The sequence below is a fragment of the Parus major genome, chromosome Z (assembly GCF_001522545.3).
Source record: "Parus major isolate Abel chromosome Z, Parus_major1.1, whole genome shotgun sequence".
NCBI lineage: Eukaryota > Metazoa > Chordata > Aves > Passeriformes > Paridae > Parus > Parus major.
The window spans coordinates 63,069,641-63,095,416 of record NC_031799.1 but is presented as its reverse complement, the minus strand read 5'-3'; the positions used below and the strand labels follow the sequence as shown (position 1 = coordinate 63,095,416).

At 39.8% G+C, this 25,776-nt stretch overlaps 2 protein-coding genes across 5 annotated transcripts in view; one reads left to right on the top strand and one right to left on the bottom strand.

Moving 5' to 3' along the window:
* Positions 1-4,744, bottom strand: part of ABHD17B (abhydrolase domain containing 17B, depalmitoylase) — a 20,529-nt gene extending 15,785 nt beyond the window's left edge. Inside the window, exon 1 of one of the 2 annotated variants that reach the window (XM_015615176.3) lies at positions 4,585-4,744. The gene's annotated coding sequence lies outside the window, so the exon portion shown is untranslated. Of the gene's footprint in view, positions 1-3,960; positions 4,076-4,584 lie in introns of those variants that run through there. The other variant, XM_015615177.2, reaches the window with a different exon arrangement.
* Positions 4,745-4,906: 162 nt separating this feature from the next.
* On the top strand, positions 4,907-24,155 carry CZH9orf85 (chromosome Z C9orf85 homolog). Of its 3 annotated transcripts, XM_015615168.2 has the most exons (5): positions 4,907-5,040; positions 14,944-15,050; positions 17,275-17,388; positions 18,182-18,330; positions 22,520-24,155. In XM_015615168.2, the coding sequence occupies exons 1-5, from the start codon at positions 4,939-4,941 to the stop codon at positions 22,576-22,578; spliced, it is 531 nt and encodes a 176-aa protein (XP_015470654.2). In that variant the 5' UTR covers positions 4,907-4,938; the 3' UTR covers positions 22,579-24,155. The 3 variants fall into 3 exon arrangements, with proteins under 3 accessions (XP_015470654.2, XP_015470653.1, XP_033376265.1); XM_015615167.3 differs by lacking the exons at positions 4,907-5,040; positions 22,520-24,155 and adding an exon at positions 5,180-5,369 and having other exon boundaries at positions 18,182-18,988; XM_033520374.1 differs by lacking the exons at positions 4,907-5,040; positions 22,520-24,155 and adding an exon at positions 5,490-5,546 and having other exon boundaries at positions 18,182-18,988.
* The last annotated feature ends 1,621 nt before the right edge of the window (positions 24,156-25,776 follow it).

The following is a 25,776-nucleotide window of genomic DNA, read 5'->3' as shown; positions in this document are numbered from 1 at the left end:
GATCCTTTGTTGCTGCAATACTTCTCAGAGATAAGGGCAATGAAATTTGACAAGTACAGTGCTGGAAAGCAGCACCCCAAAGATAAGCATTTACACTACTTTCCCTGTGTTAAGGCATCTCATCTCAACTTAAACAACTTTTTCATACCAAATCTACCTACAGGTCCCAAGTTCATCTCCTTACAGTTCCCTATAACATAAACACAATTTCACATGCTGGCTTTGAGTCAAGCTACAAAACAAGCAGATTTCAGTTGTCAACAGTACCATGCTGTTCCAGAAGTATTTGGGTCATCCAATAAAACAAGAAGATCTTACTGCTAACTTTAATATCTAACAATATTTAGATATTTCAATTTTTTTTCCTTAAATTTGTACAGAAGCATAGTTTACATGTGTAAATTTCTTTTAAAGTAAGCTTTAAGAACAGTGCTACAAAAACTTTAACATATATCACAGAACAACTATCTGTATTTTTGGATGTGTAAGTCGTCTCTTCCTTTCCTTCCAGCTTAGAGTTTTCACCCCAGGTCCCTAGTTTTACTCAAAACAGAGGGAAACCACAGATGCTTAAACATGGGAGATCAACACTACCCATTTAGAGGATATGGCAGGAAGTACTGATCAGCTCCCATAAGAAGGTAGGTAGGCTTTTAAAGAAGATCCTAAATAAAAGACCATATTCCTGCCAGCTGAAGTAACAATAATCTTTTTATTTATCAGCACAATTAGTCACTCAAATTTGGAATAACTTATCCCTGTCAGATAAGATTACGTGAACATTAAGTTTCAGTTATACCCACAAGTCAGGATAAATGGAAGAAGTCTATGGAGAAAGCCTTAGTAAAACGTTTGGATTGTGTTATGCAAAGTAAAAATCCTATTGTTTTGGGGCGAGTGGGCGGCGGTGGTGGTGTGAATCGGTTTTTTCTTTACTTCTCTTACAAATATGAGCACCAAAGAAACAACTTCTTTCACCTTCACTTAATGAGTTCATCTTCACAGTCCAGAGAAGCTCCTGCGATGCCTCAACATGCTTTTTTCCCCAAGTACTTATGACCCAATACTCAAAACCACTCCTATTTTGATCAAAGACTATTATGGATCTGTTCTGAGTGAGTTTTCCCACCTTTACAGAAATGCTGAAGGTAAAGTTAGATATTACACTTTATTCTACCGGCTGATTTTTTTTTTTTTGTGAAAAATTTAAAAGAATTTGTACGTCCAAAAGTGAGACATAAATAATTTGTTCTGCCCAGGAACAGCATATTGCACTCGACACCAGCATATATGAATAGCTACAGAATTTCTTATTTCTTATAAATCCACTTGTCAGAAAGAATTAGAACAGGAGTTTACATTATTTCTAAGTATAAAGAGCCCAGCAACACTACAAATATGATCTCACTCAGAAAACATTTGTTATTTGCCAAAGTAATTTCAGAAGACTGGAAACTAGCCTGCAAGGATTCACACACAGTGCAGTACTGAAGTAAACCACAGTGAATCAGCTGATGTGGTGGTACTGTCCCCCAAAACAGCTTAAATCTGGCAATCACTAGATATGGCAAATGACACGCTGAAGACCACAGATGAAGTATTATTCTTCTCCTGTGCTAGACTAATGCAGGCTTTATATATTGATCTTTTAATCCAATGGAAAATATGCCTACTGAAACAAAAGATTCTGATTCCAGAATCGCTCTCCAATTAAATCATGGCTAACAACAACTCTTTCCTTTAAAACAAATACATGCTACTTTCTTCATTCAGAAGACCCAAGAAAAACAGCAGGTCACTAACTGAACCAATCTGACACGAAACATGTACTGAACATTCACAGGCAAATAGTTCCAACTAAATGCAAACAATGTTTTTATTATGCTGGAACTAGTCTGTCACTCACTGTGATGGACTGTATTCACATGAGAGTGTGAATAAGCTGGATGTGTGCTTTATCTGGACTCTTAGTGAAGCTGAGGCAAAAACAACTCTGATTACTTTAAGCATATGGTTCCACAAGTATAGATGAGTAACTTTAATGGGACTCATTTGACTAAGAGATGTTGTGAATACCTAAGGTACAGTCAAACACTTTCTGAGCATGTATGATGTAAATCTCTGTGCTCATTACAGCATCATCAGATCCTAAGATCAACAACACAACTATCTCACCTTCTACTTGACTTTTCAGTAGTAATAAAAATATCAGTGCTATTCTGCAAACACAGTTCCAACAGCTGGTAAAATATACTAACCACAAAAAGAATACAATAAAGAAACATACATCCTCTTTAAAATTATATTGCATTTTTCATAGCAATTAAGTATGAAAATTCTGTATAAGAAACTGCAGGAAATTCTTCTATTGCAGCAATAGAGGCTAAGAAATAAAACAGACTCAAGTTGTTGTACTTAACCAAGTTGTACTTAACCCTTCTGGGATAGCTTTTAAAAGGAAACCCAGAGCATTTTATCAATTTTATTTCTTTAACTTTCTTACAAATAAAGACCTAACATATAAAATTACAAATGTAAAACTGCCCACACACAGTGATTTTAATTCATTCTGTGGCAATTAGCCTTCTCATAAAGGCTGACAAAAGGGGAAAAAAATGTCTATTTAATCTTAAAGATTAAGATCAAGTATTTATCTTGTGAATCCTAGGATAACACAAATGTAGTTTTTTCATATAAGCAATTATTCCTGTCCTCTTATCTCTGTACATAATAACAAGAAAGTGGAACCTTTGATTAGTTTAGTATGTATTAGTCTCAAAAGCAGCCCAACCCTTGCAAACACTTATCTAGAAATCTTATATTTACATTAAATAGAAATTATTCTAATTGTTTATTTAAATTGAAGTGCCTATTTCATGCGAACTATTCACAAGAACAAAGCCAAACTCATAAATATAGCTGCTGGTTAGGAACTTTAAGTGTTGTTCAAACCATAACGGGCAAGATATTAAAATTGCTGGGGATTTTTTTGCTTGGTTGCTATTTGTGTGTATTTTGGTTGTGGGTTCGTTGTTTCATTGGGTTTTTTTCATTGTTAGTGTCCATTATATACTGCTGAAACAAGAAATTCTGAAGTATTTTCCCTCACACTTTGACTGAACACAATACAATGAAAATTTGAGATCAAGCCACTACTGAAGTACCAACACTTATTTCAACAACTGTGTTATATTAAAAATGGAACAGAAGGATATGAATATCCTTTAACTAGTCCAATAGTTAAAGCAATATAATATTCAGTAAGAAAGAATGTCTGATAAAGTGTTGTTAAGTGTCTGATTAAGAGAACATTAAGAAAGAATACATAGTAAGTCCAGAAAACAACACAAAAGAAAGTCAATTCAATTATGAAAAAGCTATACTTAAGAAATTACTGTGAAGTAACTGTTCAAGGTAGTTTTCAAAGGACGAAGTATACTGCATGAAAACAGAGAAGCCTGATGGAACGAAAACTTTACTTTGGTTCATTTGATTCTAAACAAATAAACACCATTGCTTGTCTTACAAATTCTAGCTATCTTAAATACAGAGACATTATACATCCTCTGCTGGTTACTTTGTATATATCAAAACCTAGAGGCACAGCTGAAAAAAAAATAATAATAAATAAATAAAAGGAATACAGGAAACTCCCACTGAAAAATCCAGACATCCTTTATCATCCGAAGAACAAACTAAACCTCTAAGGGTTCCAGATAGAGAACTGCAGGATTAAGTCGATTACATAAGGCCTTGGACATACAGCCCGGACCTGCCCGGCTAAAGCCGTGGGCGCTGAAGCCCCGCTGTGTTCCAGCAGCCCCAGCCCGGCCGGCCACCAGCGAGGAGCTCCGCCCTGCACACCTCTCCGCGCTCAGGTGGTTCTACTCTGATTACCGCAGCCATCAACTTCCTCCTTAATTACTGAACAAATACTCCAGATTTTTACATCAGTAATACCTGAGAGCAATGTTGAGGCCACCGTCACTCCCACCCTCAAAAGCAGAAGCTGAAGGAATAAATTTAACCAGGCTGACGGGAGCTAAATTAACTCCTCAGGCGTCCGCATCTGAAGAGGGTTCCGCAGAAGTCCTCAGCAGTGACTCAAAGGCACTGTTCGGAGCCGCGAAAAGCCGGACTTTAGCAAGCGTGTACAAGTCAGGGCGCCCGTTGCCAACAAAGGAGTCCAGGGCAAGACCACGGAGACGGGAGCACCGGGACAGATCGCCCACAGCACCCGGGCACCCTGAGGCAGGCGACACCCCCAGACACTCCCGAGCCCAGCGGCACAGGGACGCGGCCAGGAAGGTGGCCGGGGCCGGCAGCTCCCCGCCCGGTTCGCGCCCGAGACCGAAGCCGCGCCGCCCGCCTCTCTGAGGAAACGCCGGTGGCTGCCGCGGGCCCTTCCGCTCGCCCCAGGGGCCGACACACGCCCGCGCCAGGCGGTGCGGACGGGCCGCGGGTCCGACCGGGGGAAGAGACACGGACGGACCTGCGAGGAGGAAACAACTCGCCCACACACCGCGGCAGCGGGTCACCCGCACACCGTCCATCCCCGCCGCGCCGGCGGAGGACAGCCCCTACCTGCACCTGGCGCTCCGCTCGGCGGCCCCGCGCTCTCCCGACTGCCGGGTCGGTGAGGTGTGGGGACGCCGGCTGTGCTGAGTAACGGCGCGGCGGGAGGCGGCCGTCAGCGCCCCGGCCCCGGCCGGAGAACGCGCGGCCCTGGCAGCGCTGAGCCCGCCCCGCGCAGCCTCCGGAGCGGCGCCGGCCTCGCCTCGCCCGCAGACTGCACCGGCGCGGCGGCTGCCGGGGCGGCCGGAGGCGGTCGGGGCGGGCCCCGCGGGCCGCAGCGCCAATGGGGGCGCAGCAGCGGCGGCACCGCCCAGCGCGGGCGGGCCCGGGGAGCGGTTCCGGGGCAGGCGGCGCCGGCCGGCGATGAGCTCGGAGCGGGGGAACGTGTCGCGCACGCGGCCCCAGCGCCACCAGAACGCGCGCGCCTTCAAGAACGACAAGTACGACACCAGCACCCGGCGAAAGGTAGGCGGGAGCGGGCCCGGGCCGGCCCGGGGGGCGCGCAGCCCTCCCGGCGCCAGAGGCCTCCCCTCTGCGGGCCACGCAGCCCCTGAGGCCGGAGCGGCGGGAAAGGTTTCTTGCCGAAGGCAGGGGCAGATTCCCCTCTGGCTCTGAAGCCATGCCCTGGTCCTTGTGAGGTCCTAAAAGCCTTCGGGATGGCAAACGAGGTCAGGCGGCAGGGGATGCCGAGGCACGGTTTGAGCGATGGGGACAGCTCTGGCCCGGGTCCACCCGCACCAGGCACAGCGCTGCTGAGAGAGAGTCGTAGCACGACCTTTCAGACAGTTGTCACTGTAAGCAAATGCGTAGTGTGAAACTTCAGTCATACTTACGACATAAAAGGAACTAGTTAAGCCAAAGAATTATTAAGAGGAGAACTGAAATAAAGTGCTTGCATTTGTGCAGTAAGTGCAGTAATTAAATGTTTTATGGCACGTTACCCATGTGACTTCTTGAAAAGCCTTCTCAAGGTTGGTGATTATGTGGTCATAACTCAGAAATCTTGATGTTTTGAGAGCTTAATTTGAACAATTTTCTCCCATCACACATAAATAACCAGCTGTTATCTGCCTACTTTTGAGATAACTTTCATGTGTACTTTAATTTCTTAAAAAAAAAGGGGGGGCTTTTCTGGTTACTTAGATAGAAAGGTGTCTTCAGCTAGTCTATCAGCACTTTTGCTACAAAAGTTATCATCTTCACTGTTTCAGAAGACTGTTTTGTCTCTTTTTGATTCTAAGCGGGCAAAGGGAAATGGTCTACAATATATTCTTGAAATAAGATCTGTGCTTGTAGCTTTGATAACATAATATGTGGAAGGGGCTGAAGAACACACGGTGTGTCTGAATAGTAACAACATAGAAGTGGGATGTTTCGTCTTGCAGGCTAAACCGAGAAGGTGACTAAAGCAAAACAGAGGATGAATAATCTAGGAGAGTTCATGTGGTGCTATTGCTGTCATATCAGTATCCCTGACTGGGTTGTCAAAAAGAACTGTGAGGAAGGGAAAAACTAGAAAGTTAAAGCCTTGATGCCGAAGAGGGAAGTTTGGGGTTTTTGTCAGTTTGTTTTTGTTGGGTTTTGAGATTTTTTTTAAGGACTGGTTCTGCAAGTTGAACAGGCTGCTTTCCTGGCATTCTAAGCAGTATTATTTGTTGTGTGAGTCACTGAATGACCTCTGATAGGAGAGTATTTTATGTCTGGGTAGAAACATACACACACGCAAAAATAACCAGTAGAGAGCTGGTCTATCAAAAAGTTTTCAAAGAGAAACTGAATTCTGGTATCAGTTTTGTAACGGAAATAATTGCTTTAATACCCACATGGCTGTTTTTCTGTTTTTCTTCCCTTTGAGAATAATTTGTGTCCTGTAGCTCTGACTACACAATATCATGCACTCAAATAAATATATATATTTTTACTATCTAGCCAAGATTTGCTGTGGACATCAACTTGTGTTTTATTTTGTTTCTATTTCAAGCAAATTATTTTTTTTATCTCTATACCTGCTGGCTCATGGAGAGGGCTGAGCGTGTGGCAGTAGCATCCTGAAGAACACATTTCCTGTTCTGGGGTTAGATAAAGTTAGGTAATGTTAGGTAAGTGCAAAGGATTCATTCCTTTTTCTTGGGGCATACTGTCGTGTACAAATTCAAGTCCTAAGGTATTGCCATATTTTAGGAGTTACATTCCCCAGTTCCAAACGAAACACTCTAAACCACGCACCACTCACTCACTCCTCACTGACTCACTCACCCCTCGCCCTACCTCTCTCCCTGCACAGCCTCAGAGAACAGAATTGGAGGCACAAAAGGCAAAGATCACAGGTTTAGATAAGGACAATTTACTGGAAACAGCAAATGAAATAAGAAAGCAAACAGTAACAGCAGTAGTGTAGAAGAGATGATTCACACACAAGCCTTCACTTTGTGGGACCCCTGGCAGTACCAGACCACACCATGCTATTTGACCTGGAAGGGATGCCTCCCCCATTCTTGAAAAATGATGAGGTGGTATAGAATAACCTTAGTGTCCTAGCCTGGGACTAATTTTTAACCCTGGTTTGGCCAGAACTGGAACAGGGATACACAGGGGTCATTATAATGATGACTAGCCCCATTTCTGCTGTTTTTGAAATTTTAAAGAAGTTAGACTAGCAAAGATTAAGTGGCGAATAATGTCATAGTTTAGATATGGACTATGCTGAATACTGTCAGTTTTGCATCTCTGTCTTTTATAGTCCTGGATGATCAGATGTGTCACGGATGTTCAATGTGTGATAAGGAAAAGGAAGAAATCAGAAATTCTACCACAGAGACTGATACAGGAGTGGAGCTTACTCTTTTCTACCTCTCATTACTTCAGTAGATCAAAAGAATGCTTAAAGCTTCTCAAGCAGGGTGGATCTCCTGTAAATCACTGTTAAACATATGGGAGGTTTTGTATTTGGCCTGTCTACTGTTGTACACTGTCCAATGCAATATTATCTTGAAAGGCTGCAAAATGCTTATCAGCTGAAAATTTGAATCCTGCTGCGATTGTGCACTGCATTAGCAACGTTGAATATTTACTACAGTAGATTGAGATTGTACAGTGGGTGGAGTTGAGGTAGTTAATTATAGTGTTATTGCTGTTTCTCTCAGTGAAGCAGTATCTGCAGAGGAAATCGATCTAATAGTATTTTGAGTTTTCTCTGCTGGCAGTCATTATCCAGTTGGTTTGTTGTTTTTTTGAAATGTTTTGTGCTCTTTGTCTGACACTGACCATGTAATCCATTTTCTAATCTTAGAGGCCACAGATCTGATTACTTGAAAACATGCTAGAAGATCCATCTGTCTTTTCTCTAATGATCAGTCTTTACTACAGCATTACTAGAGCATTGCTCTGAGATAGGCTTGTTGTGGTGAAATATCCTTGCAACAAAATACACTGCCTCCCTACTGTATTTGGGGAACAGTCTACAACAGTGCTGGAAGAGTTTGCATCTTAGGATGACCTGAAGAAGGAGTAGCCAGGACAGGGTAAGACACTGTCTTGTTAGTTATTGAATCTTGGAATTGTTTATGGGTGTTTGCATTACATGGTATATTCCAGAATAGCTCTTTCCAGCACCAAGCTGAGGAATATACATTATGTTATATGAATATACATTTTATGTAAAGTATATTACACAGGTCTTCATGGAAGCTGCAGTAGTTCTAGAAATGAAAGCCAATATAATTTAATGAGAACATTTAGAATCCCATTGTAGTAAGATGGTAAACCACAAAGTGATTCATATTTACACTCAAATGACTGATTAGTTTCTACATTTCTCTTCTTTCATTAAGTACATCTATGTACAAGGTGATAATCCACATTTCCCTAAACTTTATTACCTCTGAACCTCAGCTTTACCACACTGTTAATGTCAGTTACTTTTTCAGCTAGGTGCATGGATAAATCACTTGTTTTTGTGGAAACACTGGTTGAGACTGTGACAGAGCAATAGAAAGGGAACAACTGAATATAGAGCTTAAATGCTGAGTCAGTAATCATATTTTGAAGCGCAGAAGGGAGATAAAGATAAACCAGTGGCTGACTGGAAATGTTAGATAACTGTATTGCAGTATTTTTAGATAATGTTCTTGCTGCAATGTAGAGTAGCTTGGTAGGCTGAAGTCTACTCTCTAGCCACTGGTGTCACTCTGGGTTCAGAAGTACATTCAGTCTTGGGTTGTAGCCCTTCATGTAGGGAGGACAGGAGCAAATATAATATCTGCTCAAGACTAACCCATCTCTGGAGGTAGGGCAGAGAGTGAGAGAGAGAATGTGTGGGTAAGTGCAGGAAATGTTTCTGGTGTGTGTGTGTTTATATGTCTTTGTGTATTTTCCATTCTTTCTGGGGGAGATGGTGAGAGTCCTTCAGTGCTCGTTTAAATGCTATCTCCATAGGTTGCTTAAATTTTGAAATACATTTGATGAGAAAATATCTGTAGAGAAAGGAATTTCAAGTAATGCTGATGCAATAACTGTGGGGGACAGTTTCAGCCTGTGTAATGTATATTGGAACCCTGAAATCTGGCATCAGTTTCACATTTGTCAGTCTGCACTGGCTACTCTAACTGCTTTACAGTCATGCACTGGAGGTCCTGTGGAGTTTAGTTTTTCTCAGTTCAGTTCAGAAAATCTTGCATTCATCCATGTGCTGCATTAATCCTTGTGCTGCACTGGTCCTTGCTGATTGAAGCAGCATCACCTGTGTTTCTGGTAAGGAAGTTTATGGGTGGCATTAGCATTACACTCATTTACAACAGAATAGACCACTGATGTGTGCTCTGTAGCAGGCATCTGCTTTTAGTAGAGGAAATAAAAATACCCATAGATTCACTCATAATTAGAAGATTACAAACAGATGGTGAAGCTTCTTTGAAGCCCTGTCATTACATCTTACCTGTGGACACTTTAATGCTAGTTTTAGCTAGGGATTATTTTGTGTGCCAAGTTAGTAGGTGTAGGTGCATTCATTTAATACATTCTGAGCTGCTTTGGGCAAGTTGTTAGGTGATCTAATATTAGGTTACATGAGCAGAGGATGTTGGTTCATTAATGTACTGACGTACACTGACTTTGCATATAGCATGTACATGGCATATTTTGTGGCCTCATACCCTAAGACTGCTTAGGTGTGTTTGTATTGCTTAACTGTAATTTCCCTGCAGAATATGTGGACATACTTGTAAGCACTGGATGAGTTACACTTGTCCTTGGAGCAAAGTATGCTAAAGAGAGAGCTATTGACTGAAACATGGAAGTGAGCATAAAGAAAACCACAGAGAGAGCACCACAACAGAAACTTAATCTAACACGTTGGAGTAGTTTTCACACCAAGAAATTGATTTGACACCAAGAAATTAATTTCAAGCACTACCTCCTATTTGTGTGTGACGGCCCGACTACCTGCAAAATCTGTGTGGAAAAGCTGGAAAAGAATAATGAAGTTTACAAGCCTTTTTCAGGGTTTCGTGTGGGTTCTTGGGTTTTCTAATACCCTTAAGGGAAAGCAAGCTATTAAATGGGCAAAAGAAAGAAAATACAATTTGTGAAAGTTTAATTAATATACAAAATATATTAGAAAGTAAATATTAATAGGGAAGGTAAGCACCAGAGGGATTTATTGGATTTTAATAATTACTTCCCCATTTTGACTGGGAACTGAGAAACAAAAAAAGTTTGTCTCTGATTTATTATCAGAACTTCTCTCACATGGTTTTTTAGCAATTTCAAAAATCTGAAAAAACAGACTATTCAAATCTTTCATTAGGGACAGCTTTCTTTACTTCTTCAAGTCTGCATTGCTTTTGAAAGAGGTGTTTTGTGGGTTTTTATGGTCAGAGGAGATGCTGAATTCAGTGTAAAAGAACACAGTGAATTAGCAACCTGTTTTAGTAATGGCAGCATTTAAATATCATGACTTTTTTTTTTTTTTCTGAGCAAAATAAATCTAAAACACAAATTAAACTCTGCTTTCTTTACATGAATCCATCATTCTCTATTGATTTTCTAAACCAGCTGCCTGATAGGGTTGTAGAGTCTTAGCATCTCTTTGATTAGATGTGCTGAGCCAATGATTAATTACAATGCCCCATAACTGAGTTATCAAAATTGAGTAAAAAATACAGAAAATTGCTGAAGAGGAGGAAGATGTTGTATATGTGCATCTTAGAAGGAGGAAATTAGAACTTCAAAGCTGTTGTCTTTCTTCCACTTTGTGACTTTCTGAGCAGATGCAATGTGATTTCGTTTTGAGTAGCTGTGTAAGATTTGTGGTCTTAACATGTTGAAAAGTCCAGGCTTCTTTATGCCTGGATCAGGATGCTTAAAGTGATTTTTGACACACATAAATGGGATGATAGAATCATATAAAGGTTTGGGTTGAAAGGGACCTTAAAGTTCATCTAGTTCCAAACCCCCAGTCAGGAGCAGAGACACCTTCCTCTAGACCAGGGTGCTCACAGTCTCATCAAGTGGTCTTGAACACTGCCAATGGTGGGGCATCCACAGCTTCACTGGGGAACCTATTCCAGTGTCTCACCACTCTGACAGTAAATAATTTTTTTCCTAAGATCTGATTTAAACCTACAATATTTCAGTTTGAGGCCATTCCCCCTTGGCCTGTGACTACATCCTGTTGTAAAAGTCCCTCTCCAGCTCTCTTGTACCCCTTTGGTACTGAGAGGTGTTCTAAGGTCTCCCCAGAGCCTCTCTTCTCCAGGCTGAACAGCTTCAACTCTCAGCCTGCCTTCATAGGAGAGGTGCTCTAGTCCTGTGATCTACTTAGTGGCCCTTTTTTGGACTTGTCCCAACAAGTCCATGTCTTTCTTGTATTGGGGGTCCCAGAGCTGAATGTTTATGTGGTGTCTCACAAGAGCAATATGAAGAGGCAGAGTCACCTCCCTTGCCCTGCTGGCCAGATTTATGGGCTGCAAGCGCACACTGTCAGCTCATGTTGAGCTTCTCATCCACCAAAACACAAAGTCCTTTTCCTAAGAGTACTCTGTCCATTCTCCACCAACCTTGTATTTGTGCTTGGGATTGCCACAACCTGGGTTCAGGACCTTGCTCTTGGCCTTGTTGAACTTCATGAGAGTTGTTACAGTTTCACCTCTCAAACCTGTCCAGGTCCCTCTGTACAGCATCCCTTCCCTCCAGTGTGTTGATCACATCATACAGATTGGTGTCATTGGCAGCCTTTCTGAGGGTATGCTCAATCCCACTGTCTAAATGCCTTCTCTGTCCTGGGTAAACAGGTCTTCTGTATCCTGTATCCATCCCCCTTTGAAAGGACACATATTTTCCCGAGTCTGTCTTTGATTTCTGCCATACCTAAAGGACCTTTTCTTCCTTATCCTTGATACCTTTTGCCAGATTTATTTCTGCCTGTACTTTGGCTTTCTTAACCATCTCCCTTTGGACTTTTTGGACAATTTCCCTGTATTCCTCCCAGACTGCTTTTCCCTGCTTATACCCTCTGAAAGCTACCTGTTTAAGTTTCTCCAGGAGCTCCTTGTCCATCCATGCAGGCCTCTCAATTTTCTTTCTAGATTTTCTCTTTGTAGGGATGCATTGCACTTGAACCTGAAGGAGACAACTCTTCAATATCGTCTAGCTCTTTTAGGCCACTCTTCCCTCCACAGTTCTATCCCATGTCACTCTTCTAAGGAGTTCCTTGAAGATGTCAAAGTCTGCTGTCTTAGTCCAGGGTAGTGATCTTCTTCCCATACTCCTCACTGCCCCAAGGACCTTTAAATCCACCACTTCATGATCACTGCAGCCCAGGCTGCCCTTGAGCTTCGCATTCACCAGCCCCTCCTTGTTGGTAAGAACAAAATCCAGCATGGCACCTCTCCTTGTTGGCTCTTCTATCACTCAGAGAAGGAAGCTGTCATCAATGCATGCTAGAAACCTCCTGAATTGCCTGTGCCCTGCTGTACTGCCCCTTCCTCTCTGGCATCTTCAGCTTTTGGGGTGGTCAGTGTTTCAGTTTGATTGGAAGAAGAAAAAGAAAAATGAAATGCATCACTATGTGATTGTGGTATACTTAGGAGCCAGATGATAAAAGAGTATTGGGGTGGGGAAGAGCTTTATAAAGCTCCATAAATAATAACAATGCATATTTTCTTGTTCCACAGCAAATATTTCGCAGAATTTGTAATAGGCTGCCTGTTTGATGAACTTTGGATTTGCTTCAGATGAGAAGTTTCTGAAGTAGTTTCTGTTTCATTCTTCAGGGCATGCAGTCCTGAGCACAGGCTCTTGCATCCCAGGTGCTTTAGGCTTTGCTGAGCCCGCCCCTGCATTGCTCTGTGCCACGGCTCCTGACCCCAGCTCCAGCCTGATGTCAGGATGTATTAAGGGAAACACTGTCCTTTTCATCCAGGAAGCAAACTACTTCTTTGGAAAGACAACCATCTACCTTCAGCTTAAGCTACTGCAGTCTTTTTTACATTCTCTGGCTTCTGCCTTAGCAACACTAGAACTAGCTGTTAACAATAAATGTGTCTCTACCTGGAAAAATAAATTACACTGTTTGTATCTTACTGCCCTCCCGCATTACCAATCAGTGCGAGTCAGGGCAGCGAGGGGGAGCACTGGGAAGTTCAGGCAGGCTGTTGTTGGAAGCTCATGCAGGCTAAAGTGCTTGGAGCCTTACTTTGTGCTGGTCAAGTGATGAAAACAAGGCTTCTCTTTGAACTGCATGAATTTTGAAAGACTGAACACAGGTACTGCTCAGAGCAATTTGAATTGCAAGATACTGAATTGTGGGGCACTGAACTGCCTTTAACAGACATCTGCTGGGAGCTTACTGATTTTCGTCTCTGAGAAGTTTTGCACATTAAGCAATTGTTTGTATATTTTTGAAAATGTATTCATGTTGCATCAGAACCACAGCTTTCTGTATTCAATATTCAAGCAGTATGCAAAACATTGCTTGGTTGGCTTCTTAATATGCCAAGTCTGTATTTGATAATTTAGAAAATAATTTTCTTTTAACTGAAACAGCCAGAAAGCACCACACGTTCAGTTAACCACACCACAGAAAAACTCCTACTGGATGTGTAATTTTAATAAAAAAGGAGACAATGGAACACTAGTCCCAGAGTATAGTTTCACTTGCAAGTAGCATCTCCTCTGCCATACACATTTTTTGCAATAGAATAAGATGCTGACTTTTTAAAGCTTGGCTTTTTGGTCTTGTGTATTGAAGTCAAGCTTTGTGGAATAGTAAGAAGCTCTTGGGGGGTCACAAAAGCGGGAGGTTACTTCAGAAGATGCTGAATTCATAGAATAACTTTTTTGTCCTGTTCACTTGTAAAAGAATAACATAAATTTTAATCCAAATTAATTCAGAATCACTCCTTCTAGGTCTGCTGAGAAGTAGATATGGTATTATTAATGCAATGTTGATTTGGTAGCCATTTTTCAACTATCTGAAAGAATACATTTTTTATTACATGCCTTTTTAAAACATTAAATTTCTGCTTTTAAATTTCTGAATGAATATGAACACCCATGTGGTAGACAACAGTACTGCTGGCATTCTTAAATAGAGAAGAAATAAAATTAGATTGAGCATACAAGGTTATAGCTTGTTATTTAAAATAAGAATGTGGTTTGGTACTGTTTCCCATCTTAGAATAATGTCTCTTGTGCAAATACTCCTGGCCAATTGATATTTTATATTTCTGAGAAAGCTAAACACAAAATGTTGTAGGAGATAGTAAGGTAAATTTTTCATTGTCTCAAAAATATAGCATGGTTTACCATTTTAAAGATTTTATCTTAGGTGCAGAGAGGAAAAATGTTTCTCATAAAGGAAGGCTAGGATTAAAGAGAGACTGAATAATTCGACTGCATATAGTTTGTGGATTCTATTGTTATCTGAGGAGAAATCCTGAGACTATTTAAACTATGCAGTATAGAGATAGCTTGAGCAATAGTAAGTTAAATGCTAAATCTTGTAAGTTCTTTAGACAAAACCTGTGTATTTCAGGGCTTATCTCTCCTTAAATCCATTTTGTAAAATGTCTAGAGATGAAAAGAATAAAATACCTACAGTAATCAATTATCAACAATATAATAACAAAAAGAAGTACCACTATTAAGAACATTAAAATCATTGTCAATCATCATCATCATCTAGTCTTTAACCTCAAGATACTCTTTTCTATTGAATAAAATTTCTAGACAAATGTATATGAAAGGCTTAATGTTAATATCAAGCAAACATATTTATAGTACTGTATAAATTATATAATCTTTCTAAGCAAGATTTTACTCTTGACTGCAGGCAATCTTCAATTTTATTTTTTTTTTTTACTTATTCAGAAAATAAATGCTAAGCTTCATGATGGAGTGTGTCAGCATTGCAAAGGTATCTTGGAGTGGCGAGTAAAATTCAGAAAGTACAAACTACTGACAAAACCTAAAAAATGGTGAGTGAAGATACTTTATCTTAATTTTTGATTGTGTAGATTGTGAGCTTTGGGAAAATATTCTGGCTTTGGAAACTCACAAGAAGAAGCTGCTATTATGCAACATTTTTCAAATGTGGAGTCTGCAATGACAACGTAAAGGCAATGTTAATTTTCTAATTCATAAGTCTTTTATCTTAAGCTTTTGGGATGAAGACACGGAGGGAAAGCAACTGCTTCCCTCTGCTGTTAAAATTGGTTGAACTGTGGACCTGTAAGTTTCCAAGACCATCAGTGTGTCCTCCTGAACAAAAAGTCAAACCTGACCCTGTTGTAACACGATTTTCTAAGGTCTTGTTTCATGTCTGTATTAGAGGGATCTGTACATCTCTCGACTTCTGTGCTTTGGTAATGTTTGCAATACATGCGTTCCATTACCTCTTAGCATGTTTGCTCCTTTTCTTTAGGAAATTATGATCCTAAATAGTAAATGTTGACATTGTTTGCACAGACTTCTGTATTGTATATACAGAATATATATGTATATATGTATATCTGGTTTTGTATAACTGTATAGCAAAGATGATAAATATTTCAACCTATCACAAACATACAAATTATTTTAGTTTTCTGAAGGAGATGCTCTCTGCTTCCTTCTTATTTGATCAGTTGCAGGAGTCCTTACCCTCCTGTGCTAGCAGACACAGCCAGTGCTCCAGCAATGAAACATTGAACTCAGAGAAACTCACAACTGGGTTGTGGTGCACAATACATCCAGGTTTGTCACAGTAGCTTTCATTTTGGTATTAGTGATATGTTTCACCCTTTTGTGTAAAAAGTACCTTATTGTGTAGAAGGCTTGCTGAATAAAAAATACACATTCTGTGCACCACAGACAAAGTTGGATTTTGTAGTTTTTTAACTCTTTCTCAAGTGACTGTGTGCATCCTGTTTTTTCTTTTCCCAAAAGAAAGAAAGCAGGCAAAGTTCCCATGTAAATTATGGAAGCACTGGAAGTAGAAAAAGTGGCACTGTAGAGCAGCAGCTTATAACAGAATATGTGATGTTCTCCCTCATATTTTTGAATGAGGAAGCTGTGCTTCAGAGTATTCTAGCTTTACAGGTGATGATTTCTAGGCCATCAGTACAATGGCTGGGTGAGCCACTGTTCTGAGATGACAAGATTGTGAAAATTTTCAACAGATGAAGCTTCTGGATGAAGGAAAAGCTTAATAAACATTAAAAATGTGACAATTAAAAAAAGAAAAAAAAGTAAAAGAAAGAAAAATAATTCTTTATATCACAAAAGATGGGAATGGAGAACTTCTATGTACCTCAACTTATTTTTAGTTTTTTAACATCTTTAAGATTATGAGTGTTAGTACAACCACAATTTTTCCATACCTTACTTGTATTTTGAGCATTTGATTATTAGAAGGTAAAGTATTTTTTAAAAAATATATAAATTTGTCTCACATTGGTAGTCTCCCTCTTTGGTATGAAAAAGTTTGGGAAGAACTTTTGAGGGCATGACAACCAAGAAAACTGCTTCCAAGACAGCAGCATTACATGGGATATATTTTTCTGGGTTATGTTCTCCAGATATACAAGGCTTTAGAAATGTCAGCTGAATGTTAATCCACAGAATTTTGGAAATTGCTAAGTCTACAGAATTTATCTTATTTTGAAAAAGAATAGCCCATGCCCTCTGCCTTACTAGATTGACAATTTATTTGTTGAGAAGCCTGTTCCATGAAGGCTTGTGTTCACAGAAAACAAAGTCTAGCACTGACTAGTTTATACTCTGAGAAATTCAAGAGGAAGTCATTACAGTGTTTGAACTGAAAGCTGTTTATTTGTGAAGTCCATGTACTTTTTTATGCCATATGCTACTTTTATTATTAAACCAGAGGTTATGCAACTTTTAAAATAAAAACTACCTAGCGAAATGAATGGAAATGTTTCTTTTGTCAACTTAAATATAAAATTCTTAATTTAATTTTTGTTTTTTGGTACTTGTTTTAGTAATTCTTCCTGAGAAAAGTATGGGGGAAGGGTGAACTGCAATGATTTTGCTAATGCTACTTGATAAAATACTGTTTCATTTGAAACCAGCCTAAAATGTGCTGTTCCTCTTTCGTGGAGTATTTGTTCCTCTCTTGTATATTTGTGTATTGTATTTGAACACAGAATGTTTAGTGAGTGTTCATGATATTTTTGTACTCATATTTCTTTCTTTTCACAGTGTGAAGTGCCTCCAGAAGACTGTAAAAGATCCTTATCATATCATTTGTCGACCATGTGCTGGTAAACTAAAAATCTGTGCTAAGTGTGGGAAACAAGAAGAAATAGTAATTCCGTAAGTAGCTCATAGGGGACATCGTTTCAGTCCTGTACTGATAATTCCCCTTGTAATAAGCCTTGTTTGGAAACTGCCAAGAAGTTGTACTTTATGCATATTCTCAATAATCCCAGCATAAGTCAGTAGGAGTTGTTTTCTTTGCTTTGTTCAAATGAAACTAGGGGTGAAATGTTTATTGATGTTAGTGGGGCTGAGCCAAAAAACATCCCACTTGGATAAGGCTTTTTAACACCAACGGGTAAATCGTGTATCTTATTAAGAAAAAAGCACTTCAAAACAGGTCTTGGTGTAGAGCATCGTTAAATATACACAATCCACTTAGCTGTATGCATTTTGTCTGCCACTTGATAATTCAGTTACTAGTGAACAGAAGGACTAAACAAGGACTGCTATTGAGCACAGTTACCACAATATATTTAGCTGGCTTTTGACTTTTTTACTGGCATTCTCTCTTTATTGAGTATGATACACAAAACATTAATTCACTAGTTTGTGACAACAATCCAGCAGTTGCTTACTTGGTCAAGCTGTTCAAATTTTATTTTTCTTTCTTTACAGTCTCTTCTGTACTCAATACTTTTTAATGCATACTTTATTGTGTTTTGTGTCCTTCCTATTTAGCGTGAAGTAACTATAGGGACTGCTATTGCCCCTCTCTTCCTTCTTCCCACCTCCTGCCATCTTCCATTCTACATTGGGATGGAATGCCAGGAGGATATTCTATCCCCTGTCCCATTTCTGTTTTAATTCCAGAAGTGGGTGGTGATAACAACCCTTTTGTTTTCTACAGGATTGATAAAGGACAAGACAGAACTGAGAGTGAGACTTCTAAAAATGGCCAAGAGACCAGTAAATTGAAGGATGAGCTGGATTTTGATACAAAATTCAGTAGTGCAGACAGTGATGAAGATTCTGATGTGCTTGAAGAACGATTAAAAAGTATGAATTTTGAAACGACAGAGATCTAAGAGATTGTGTTTATACAAGAGATTATATGCAACCAATGCCTGCCTTAAACGGCTCCAAGCCCTGATTTGACATCTAAGGTCCTTGTATGAAAATGTTGGCACTGTGTGTGATGATGATGCATGTGGGGATTTGTATTAATACACATTTCTGTGTATTAGGAACAGAATTTCTTTGAAAATAATCAGAAATTTGTAAGCATAGTTATTTATTTCATACACGTAACAACTTACTGTTTTTATGGAATAAAGCCTCTTTGTGTAATTGCTTGGAATTCAGTATTATATGACCATTGGAAATACTATTGCTACCTGGAAATCTACATGGAATTCCAGAATAAGCACAGGTAGGAAGAGCTAAAGCAGCTGTAATGGTTTTCTGAAGGAAGAACTTGCAACATTCTGTCAATGAGTTTCCAAATGGGGTCTTTCCCTTATGCCTGGGATGTTTCATTGTTTTCATTGGGTTTTTTTCTGCGAAAAAGAAATGAGTGCATAAATGCCATCACCAATACAGTTCATGAACAGTTAACGCTTATTTACCATGTATAAGTATGCATTCCAGATTTGTAACCTTGTTGCTACCAATGTTTTGTAAAGAAAACACCTGCAGACTTTAGAATTTCTCATAACTGGTCTCATGCTTTCTTTTCATTTTCAGAATTCCAAGATCCACCTGGATCTGATGTAGTTTTCTCTGATATGAAAAGACTTGCATAGTGAAGTGTGGCTTATAGAGTTTATATTACTCCCTTCCCAGTTTCTATTCCATTATTGATTAAGCTGTACAAAGAACTTAACTGAAGTTGCAGTAACTGTCTTTACTGTGTTCAGGATGGTTTGATTCCTTCTATATTGTCTTCTTGCTCTTTATACCTAACTGACAGTATACATAGACATTAACCTGTAACAGTATGCTATACCACGTATGCTTTGGTACTTTGCCTCATTTGCAGTAGTGAGCATGGAAAAACTTGTTTCTCAAACTATGTTTTTCAAGTTCTCTGAGGAAATTCAGCTCTGAGATTGTTTACCCATCCCTGGACTGGAATTAAAGAAATACTGAGACTTAATCCTTTAAGTGCAGATAGGCACCCCATGTCTGTCCTGTGAAGCTGGAAAACACCTAGAGGGGTTCAGAGGCAGAAAAAGAGGTTGTCAGGTGTGTTCAGAAGTGTTGAATCTGAAGGTCATGTTTCACTGACAGATAAGTCCTCCCAACAGGACAGCAGTGACATCTGACTTAGTGTCACATCTGTTGTCCTGCCAGCTGACGTCAACAAGGGCAGAGTAAACAAGGAATATCCCATGCACACACATGCTGCAGATGACCAGGTAGGAGGCTGGGTAGAAGGCAGTTAATAAGTAATCTGGATTTAGCTTCAGAAAGGGTCTCTCTGAAGGGGAAAGCATGACTGTCACCAAAAATGAACTTGGCTTTTAAAAATTATATGTATGGGAAGTGTTCTTCCACTTGGAAAAATTTATAACAGCCTTGTCCTTTGTCAGAAGGTGAAAGGAAATCCTGGAATGGTAGGAAAATAAGAGGGAGCTGGCAGGAGCTGTCCAATGAAAAAATAAGGGGAAGAATTCTAATGGTGATGGCACAACCTGTCAGTACCAGGAGTGAGCAGAGCAACAGAGATAAACGATGTGTTGCAACACAGTGCAAAAATGTTTGTACAGAGGGAAAGTCCTCTGGTCTTCGTGCCACACTCCTGCTGCTCTGTTTGGAGCTGCTACTAGAGCTGATGACACTTTGCTGTGCTTGAGCACAGTTACAGAGGTGGCTGGCTGGTGCAGCTTACAAAATGGCAGCGTCACAAGGGAAAAGGAGTTTGCATTTTACTGAAGACACTTCTGAGTAAAAGGAACAATTGTAATTTTCTTGTTTAATTTCGATTGAAAATTAGGATATATTTGGAACTGCATTAAGCTATTATAACTCGTAAGAGTTCTGAATAGCTGGGGTTTGGTTTTCTTGTATCTTTTTGGGGAACTTACTGAACAGAGGATAAAGCAGGAGTGGGACCTCTTTAAATGCTGATCTTCAGTAAAATAAAGAAATGAGAATACTTTTTAAAAAGAAAGGAGATCAAAAGTCAGCAAAGGTTTAGATCTTCAGGGTAGTCATATAAGTAGAATAATTTTCAGAGATTTTTAATTGAGATTTTGAAACCATTCTACCTCTTCCTTCACAAATTGTAATGAATTGGTGTCTAAATATTAGAGGAAATAAAAAAACCACAGTGCCTGTGGGGTACTGAGCTGCAGTTTAAACAGTATGAATGGTTGAGGGTTTGTCCAGACCTTGTAGTGCCTCACCAAATACATTACTGAAGAAGAAAATGGTAGATGTTAATTAGTCATCTGAAGAATACTTGGTGCATCACTAGTGATGCAGTGATGTTGCTGACAGTTGAGTTCCTGTTACCAGATTGCCCTTAGGAGTGTCGTTTGTCATGACTCAACACTGAAGTAATTAGTTAGATAGTGGACTGCCGGTATGTGTGTGGTAGCATGCCAGATGATTCTTAATCCACAAAGGGAAATGCTCATCATAGGCTGGAGCTGCCAGAACTCAACACGGTTGACTCGTACACGTTTCTGGAAATCAAATGGCCACGTATAAGGATTTCTTGAGACAACCTGGATTCATTGCATTATGAGAAGAGTCTGATATGGACACAGTGCTACATCCTAGCACAATTCCTTAATGATCTCTCAAAGTTCACAGGCATCTCTGAGACATCCTATCATCAAATGTTTTGAAGGATCAGGTAATGCAAAAAACATTTGCCCCATGATTTACTTCCAGTTTTGCATGGGCTGGGCTCTTCTTGTCTTGGCTACTGATTAATCTGTATTCCTCTATAATACTCTAATAATACCAGCCTCTGAAGGTTTAAAGGACTACCGGTTAATTAAGAAAAATACAGCTTGCTTTCTCCCTATAATGGGCATGTACTTGGATGTTGAGATGTAAATCATAGCATTAGCAAGGAAAATAGAAGAAAATGTAGCAGGTCATCGAATGTAAGCCACCTTGTAAACCTCTAGCCCTATAATTATGTATGTTTTCTTTGTTTAGGAGTTCTTTTAAGTAAATGTATGCCGGTAGAAAATGCAAAACTAAGTGCTTATTGGAAGCTTCAGCCTGAGTTAGAGGGTTAATGAGGAAAGCTTTGTAAGTGACACGGAGAGATGCTTTTCATTATCAGCTCTTTAGGGAGCTACTCACGAAAACTGCCAGCCTTTCACTTAATTCTCCTGCCTACCTTGCATCTGAAAGCTAATACAATTCAAAACTCCTTGTGAAAAAAGAAGGTATGAACTCTGCTCATCACATACAGTGAGTTTGTAAAGTAGGATTCCTGAACTTTGAAACAGCTAAAGTGAGCTCTTTCTATGGCCTGGTGACACATTCACAGAGAAATTACCTGTAACAGACTAGAAATAAAATATTTGGCTTATTTCAGGTAGCAGACTTTTCTGTTGGAGCCCCTAAAATAGTCAAGATGAAATCACATAAACATGATTTTTATTTTTTTTTTCTGAAGTTAATGAGAAAACACTAATTTGTAATAATAGGGGCAATACTCCTAATCCAGTCATCAATGATAAACTTGAATTTGAGGACATAAAAACAGGAGACAAAAGCATTAAGATTTTACCTGGATCTCTCCTTGCATTTGCCTCTGACATAACTTCAGAAACCCAAATTGAAGGGATCAGATGTATTCTTGTAAGTATTTTGGAAACAGCACCAAATACTGTAATAATTTTTTTTCAAACTGCAACAGAGAAGACCATGTTTTATACAAAAACAGAGCAAAAAAAAAGGGTTGAGTGCTGCCTGTTACACAATGGCAGCACTCACTTGAAATCTCTCTTTTTAGCACGTCTTGCATTTCTGGGCCTCAAGATTGTATTATCTCTAATTCTTGCACTCGACTGGGAGTTTCCATAATTTATGTGAGCAAATATGACACGTATCAAAACTAAATATGAAAAGTATCCAAAGTTTAATTATTATAAAATGTATCAGCATGTAAACTTGTAGCATTTATTGAATAATATGTAGTTGCAAAGCTACATGTGTAACAGTTTGAATTTTTTTTCCCCATTTCTTTTTATCTTCTTGACTATTTTGTTCCTTTTAGGGTTATTTTGTATCATCTTCCAACAGACACAGCTCTGTGGAAGTTCCTTGCCATCATGAGAGCTGATACAGCCTCTGACTGTCAGCAACAAGATATTACTCCAGGTTATTCCCAGGAGAAGGAACAGAATCGATGCCAGAACCGTAAAACAAACTGCTCTGCTTTGTGGGTCCTCCTTGAGGTTGTACTGCACGGGCTTCATCAGACCCAGGGGAAGCTGGTAGATCAGCTTCTCAGAAACAACAACCCCATAGCACCCCCACTACCAAAACCCTGCCATGAAAACCCAACACAAAGTGGTAATGCTTATGAGATGTGTGTGAAATGAAATAAAGCCATGGGTCTTGGGAGAAAAGATGAAAAGGCCCTACAATGTGTTTTATAGTACTGGAGAAAGGTGGAATAATCCCAAACCTTCTGTATCCAAGGGAAAACAAGCCCCATGAAACCAGACAATTTCTATTATTTTAAGCAACAGCAGATTTACTATTGCCTACATGACAAAGATTTTTTAAATCTCTCTGAAAATAGCTAATATCTCATTCTCCAAAGAAAATAACTCTTCAGTTGCAGCTTAGTCTTTCTGCCAATAAGTTAGTGATGGAACCTTCCAGAATGGTAATTCTTGTACTTGCATTAATTAGAGAAAAGTCATAATACAATCTTTATGTTATAAAACTTATGCTTTAAAAAGATCACAAGAAATTTGTCTAGAGAATGTCTAGAAAGACTAAAAAGCTATTGCCATAATCTACCCATTTTAGGAAATTGTTACCTTAAGATTTAAGCCATCACAAAACTGCAGTGACCAGAACCTCTGAGCTATGATTTTTACTGTGTTTCAGCAGGAAGTTTTCCTCAATTTCCAGTTTTTGTACTATTAACTGCTATAGTTACTCTGTAACTATATGAGTTGCATTTGGTTATTAGTAGTTCTGAAACTATGACTTCTCCTTTCAAGAAAGAATTGCATTTTGGGTCACCACATCTAACTAGTTGCTTCTTTCTTATCCTCATGATTCCACCTAAGGTCTTCAGGACCAATTGCAGGTAGAGGCTGCTGTATTACTTCAAAAAAATCACATCAGACACACTCCCCCCCCCAAAAAAAACCCCAAAAAACCAAAAAACAATACCTGAAATGAAACAAAATGAAACCCAAAACAAACAACAAACAAACAAAACCAAAACCAAAACAAACCCAAAAACAAGCAAACAAAACAATAACATCTCCCCATCTCCTGCTGTAGCACTTCCCCAGGACACTCAGAATGAATCCTGTTGTGCATTCTTTTCCCTTGCCACTTTGTGCCATTAATGAGAACAGTGTGTGGTTCTAGAGGAATGGTAATGCATATGGTTTAGTCTTTAAATGGAGAAAAGGGCCTCTGTCAAATATCTGATGGTGTCAAGCAGGGCTGTCCAGCCAAGTTTGTCCAAAATGCCATTTAGTGGCAGAGGGTGGGGGGAAGGTGGGAAGAAGGGGAAGAGGGTGTGGCAGAAAACAACTTGTGAGTATGGAAGTGCAGAAGTTCACACAGCCTGCACCTGCCTCTCTTCATCTCTGTAGTGTTCAGCTGCCACTGTAATGCGCATGGAAATTATTCCATATAATAAACCTAGAGCTTTATCATAATTAGCCTGAAAACAAGCTGGTGTTTCTTGCCTCCCAGCATGTCAACTGTGGTTTTCAGCAGGTTCCAAGGAATTAAATACCTTGTTGCTGTTTGAAATAGCTTAACTTTTGTAGAAATGAAAGCAATTAAAGGAGACATTACAAAGGACGGTAATTACCATTCGGTACTTGTTCCTTCCTAAAAAAGAGTGATTCAGATTAAGAATCCCACTCGTAGACCTGAAGTTAGACCTTCACAGTGACAAAACACAATTATCACTACTTTACCTTTGTAATTTGATAAACCTTTTAGTGAGATTTTGTTTGGCATTTTTCAGGGGGTTCAGGAGGTGTTTTGGTTTTCTTTATATTAAAGCATTTTAACATTAGCTATCCTGTTGAGTGTTGTTCTGCACAGAGCTACTGCTTAATAGCCGTAGCTCTGTGTTTTGTTTGTCTGCGTCTGGGGAATGTGTTGTGGCTCAACCTGAGCCAGCAGTCAAGCCCCAGGCAGCTGCTTACTCACTGCCCCACCCACAGGACTGGGGAGAGAATCAGAAGGGGAAAGGCTAGGAAACTCGTGGGGTGAGATAATCACAGCTTGATAGGGAAAGCAAAACTCACACACACAAGCAAAGCCAACTGAGGAATGATTTGACTGCTCCCCACAGGCAGGCCAGTGTTCAGCCATCTCCAGGAGAGCAGTGTCCCATCACCTATGATGGTGACTTGGGAAGACAAACACCATCAATCCAAATATCCTGCCTTTCTCCTTCTTCCTCCTGCTCTATGTACTGAAGATGATGGTCTGGAACATCCCTTTTGGGGATGTCAGTTTGTGTCACCTGTTCTGGCTGTGTTTCCTCCCAGTCTTCCATGCACCCCTACCTCACCACTGTGGCAGAATGAAGAGCAGAAAGTTACACATTTCTGTGTAACCTCTGCTCAGAAATGATCAATCATCTCTGTGTTATCAACCCTGTGTTCAGCACAAACCCCAAACAGCCCCATGACAACCACTGTAAAGAAAATTAGTTCTACCCCAGCTGAAACTAGGACAGAATGCTGTGCTCCTTCTTAAAGGTAAATGATGTTACAAGGAAGCTTGATTTAATGATCTTGAGTAAACTATACTGGTAGTTAAATATATCTTCCCTAATTGATTTGACATCAAGATAGCCCTATGGGCTTCAAGTTTGACACACTTTAATGAAGAATTAGGTTTGAATATTTTCATTTTCATTTAGAGGACTGCTTTGCTGTTTCATTGTAGAGAAGGCCCCCAAATCTATGTGACAGTTTTTGGTCCAGAGTATAATGCAAGCATAAATCATCTTGAGATGCACAAAGTCACAGAATTTATTTTTTTTTTTCTTTTTCTCACTTACTAAGTGTGGAACGAAGAAAGCAGTACTGAAAATACCCCCTGTGTTTGCAAACTGGAACATTTGTTTGTCATAGCCAATGTACAGGCCTTTCTATTGCTGCTTTTACCGACGTCCTCACGTTTCTCTCTCGAAAAAGCTACCTTGCAACACCAGGTGTCACTCTAACAAAGTGAAAAAGTTCGCTTGCAAGTTAGCGTCACACTGCTCGCTGATACACCAGGCTGGGTAACTCGAAAGGGCTTTGCTTTCAGCCC

Bases quoted from the DNA above. Each gene is read 5' to 3' on its own strand.
- CZH9orf85 (XM_015615167.3), top strand. From the start codon at position 5,232: ATGGCAAACGAGGTCAGGCGGCAGGGGATGCCGAGGCACGGTTTGAGC. The intron at 5,370-14,943 runs GTAAGCAAATGC...TTACTTATTCAG, and splicing joins CCTTTCAGACAGTTGTCACT to AAAATAAATGCTAAGCTTCA. The intron at 15,051-17,274 runs GTGAGTGAAGAT...TTCTTTTCACAG, and splicing joins CTGACAAAACCTAAAAAATG to TGTGAAGTGCCTCCAGAAGA.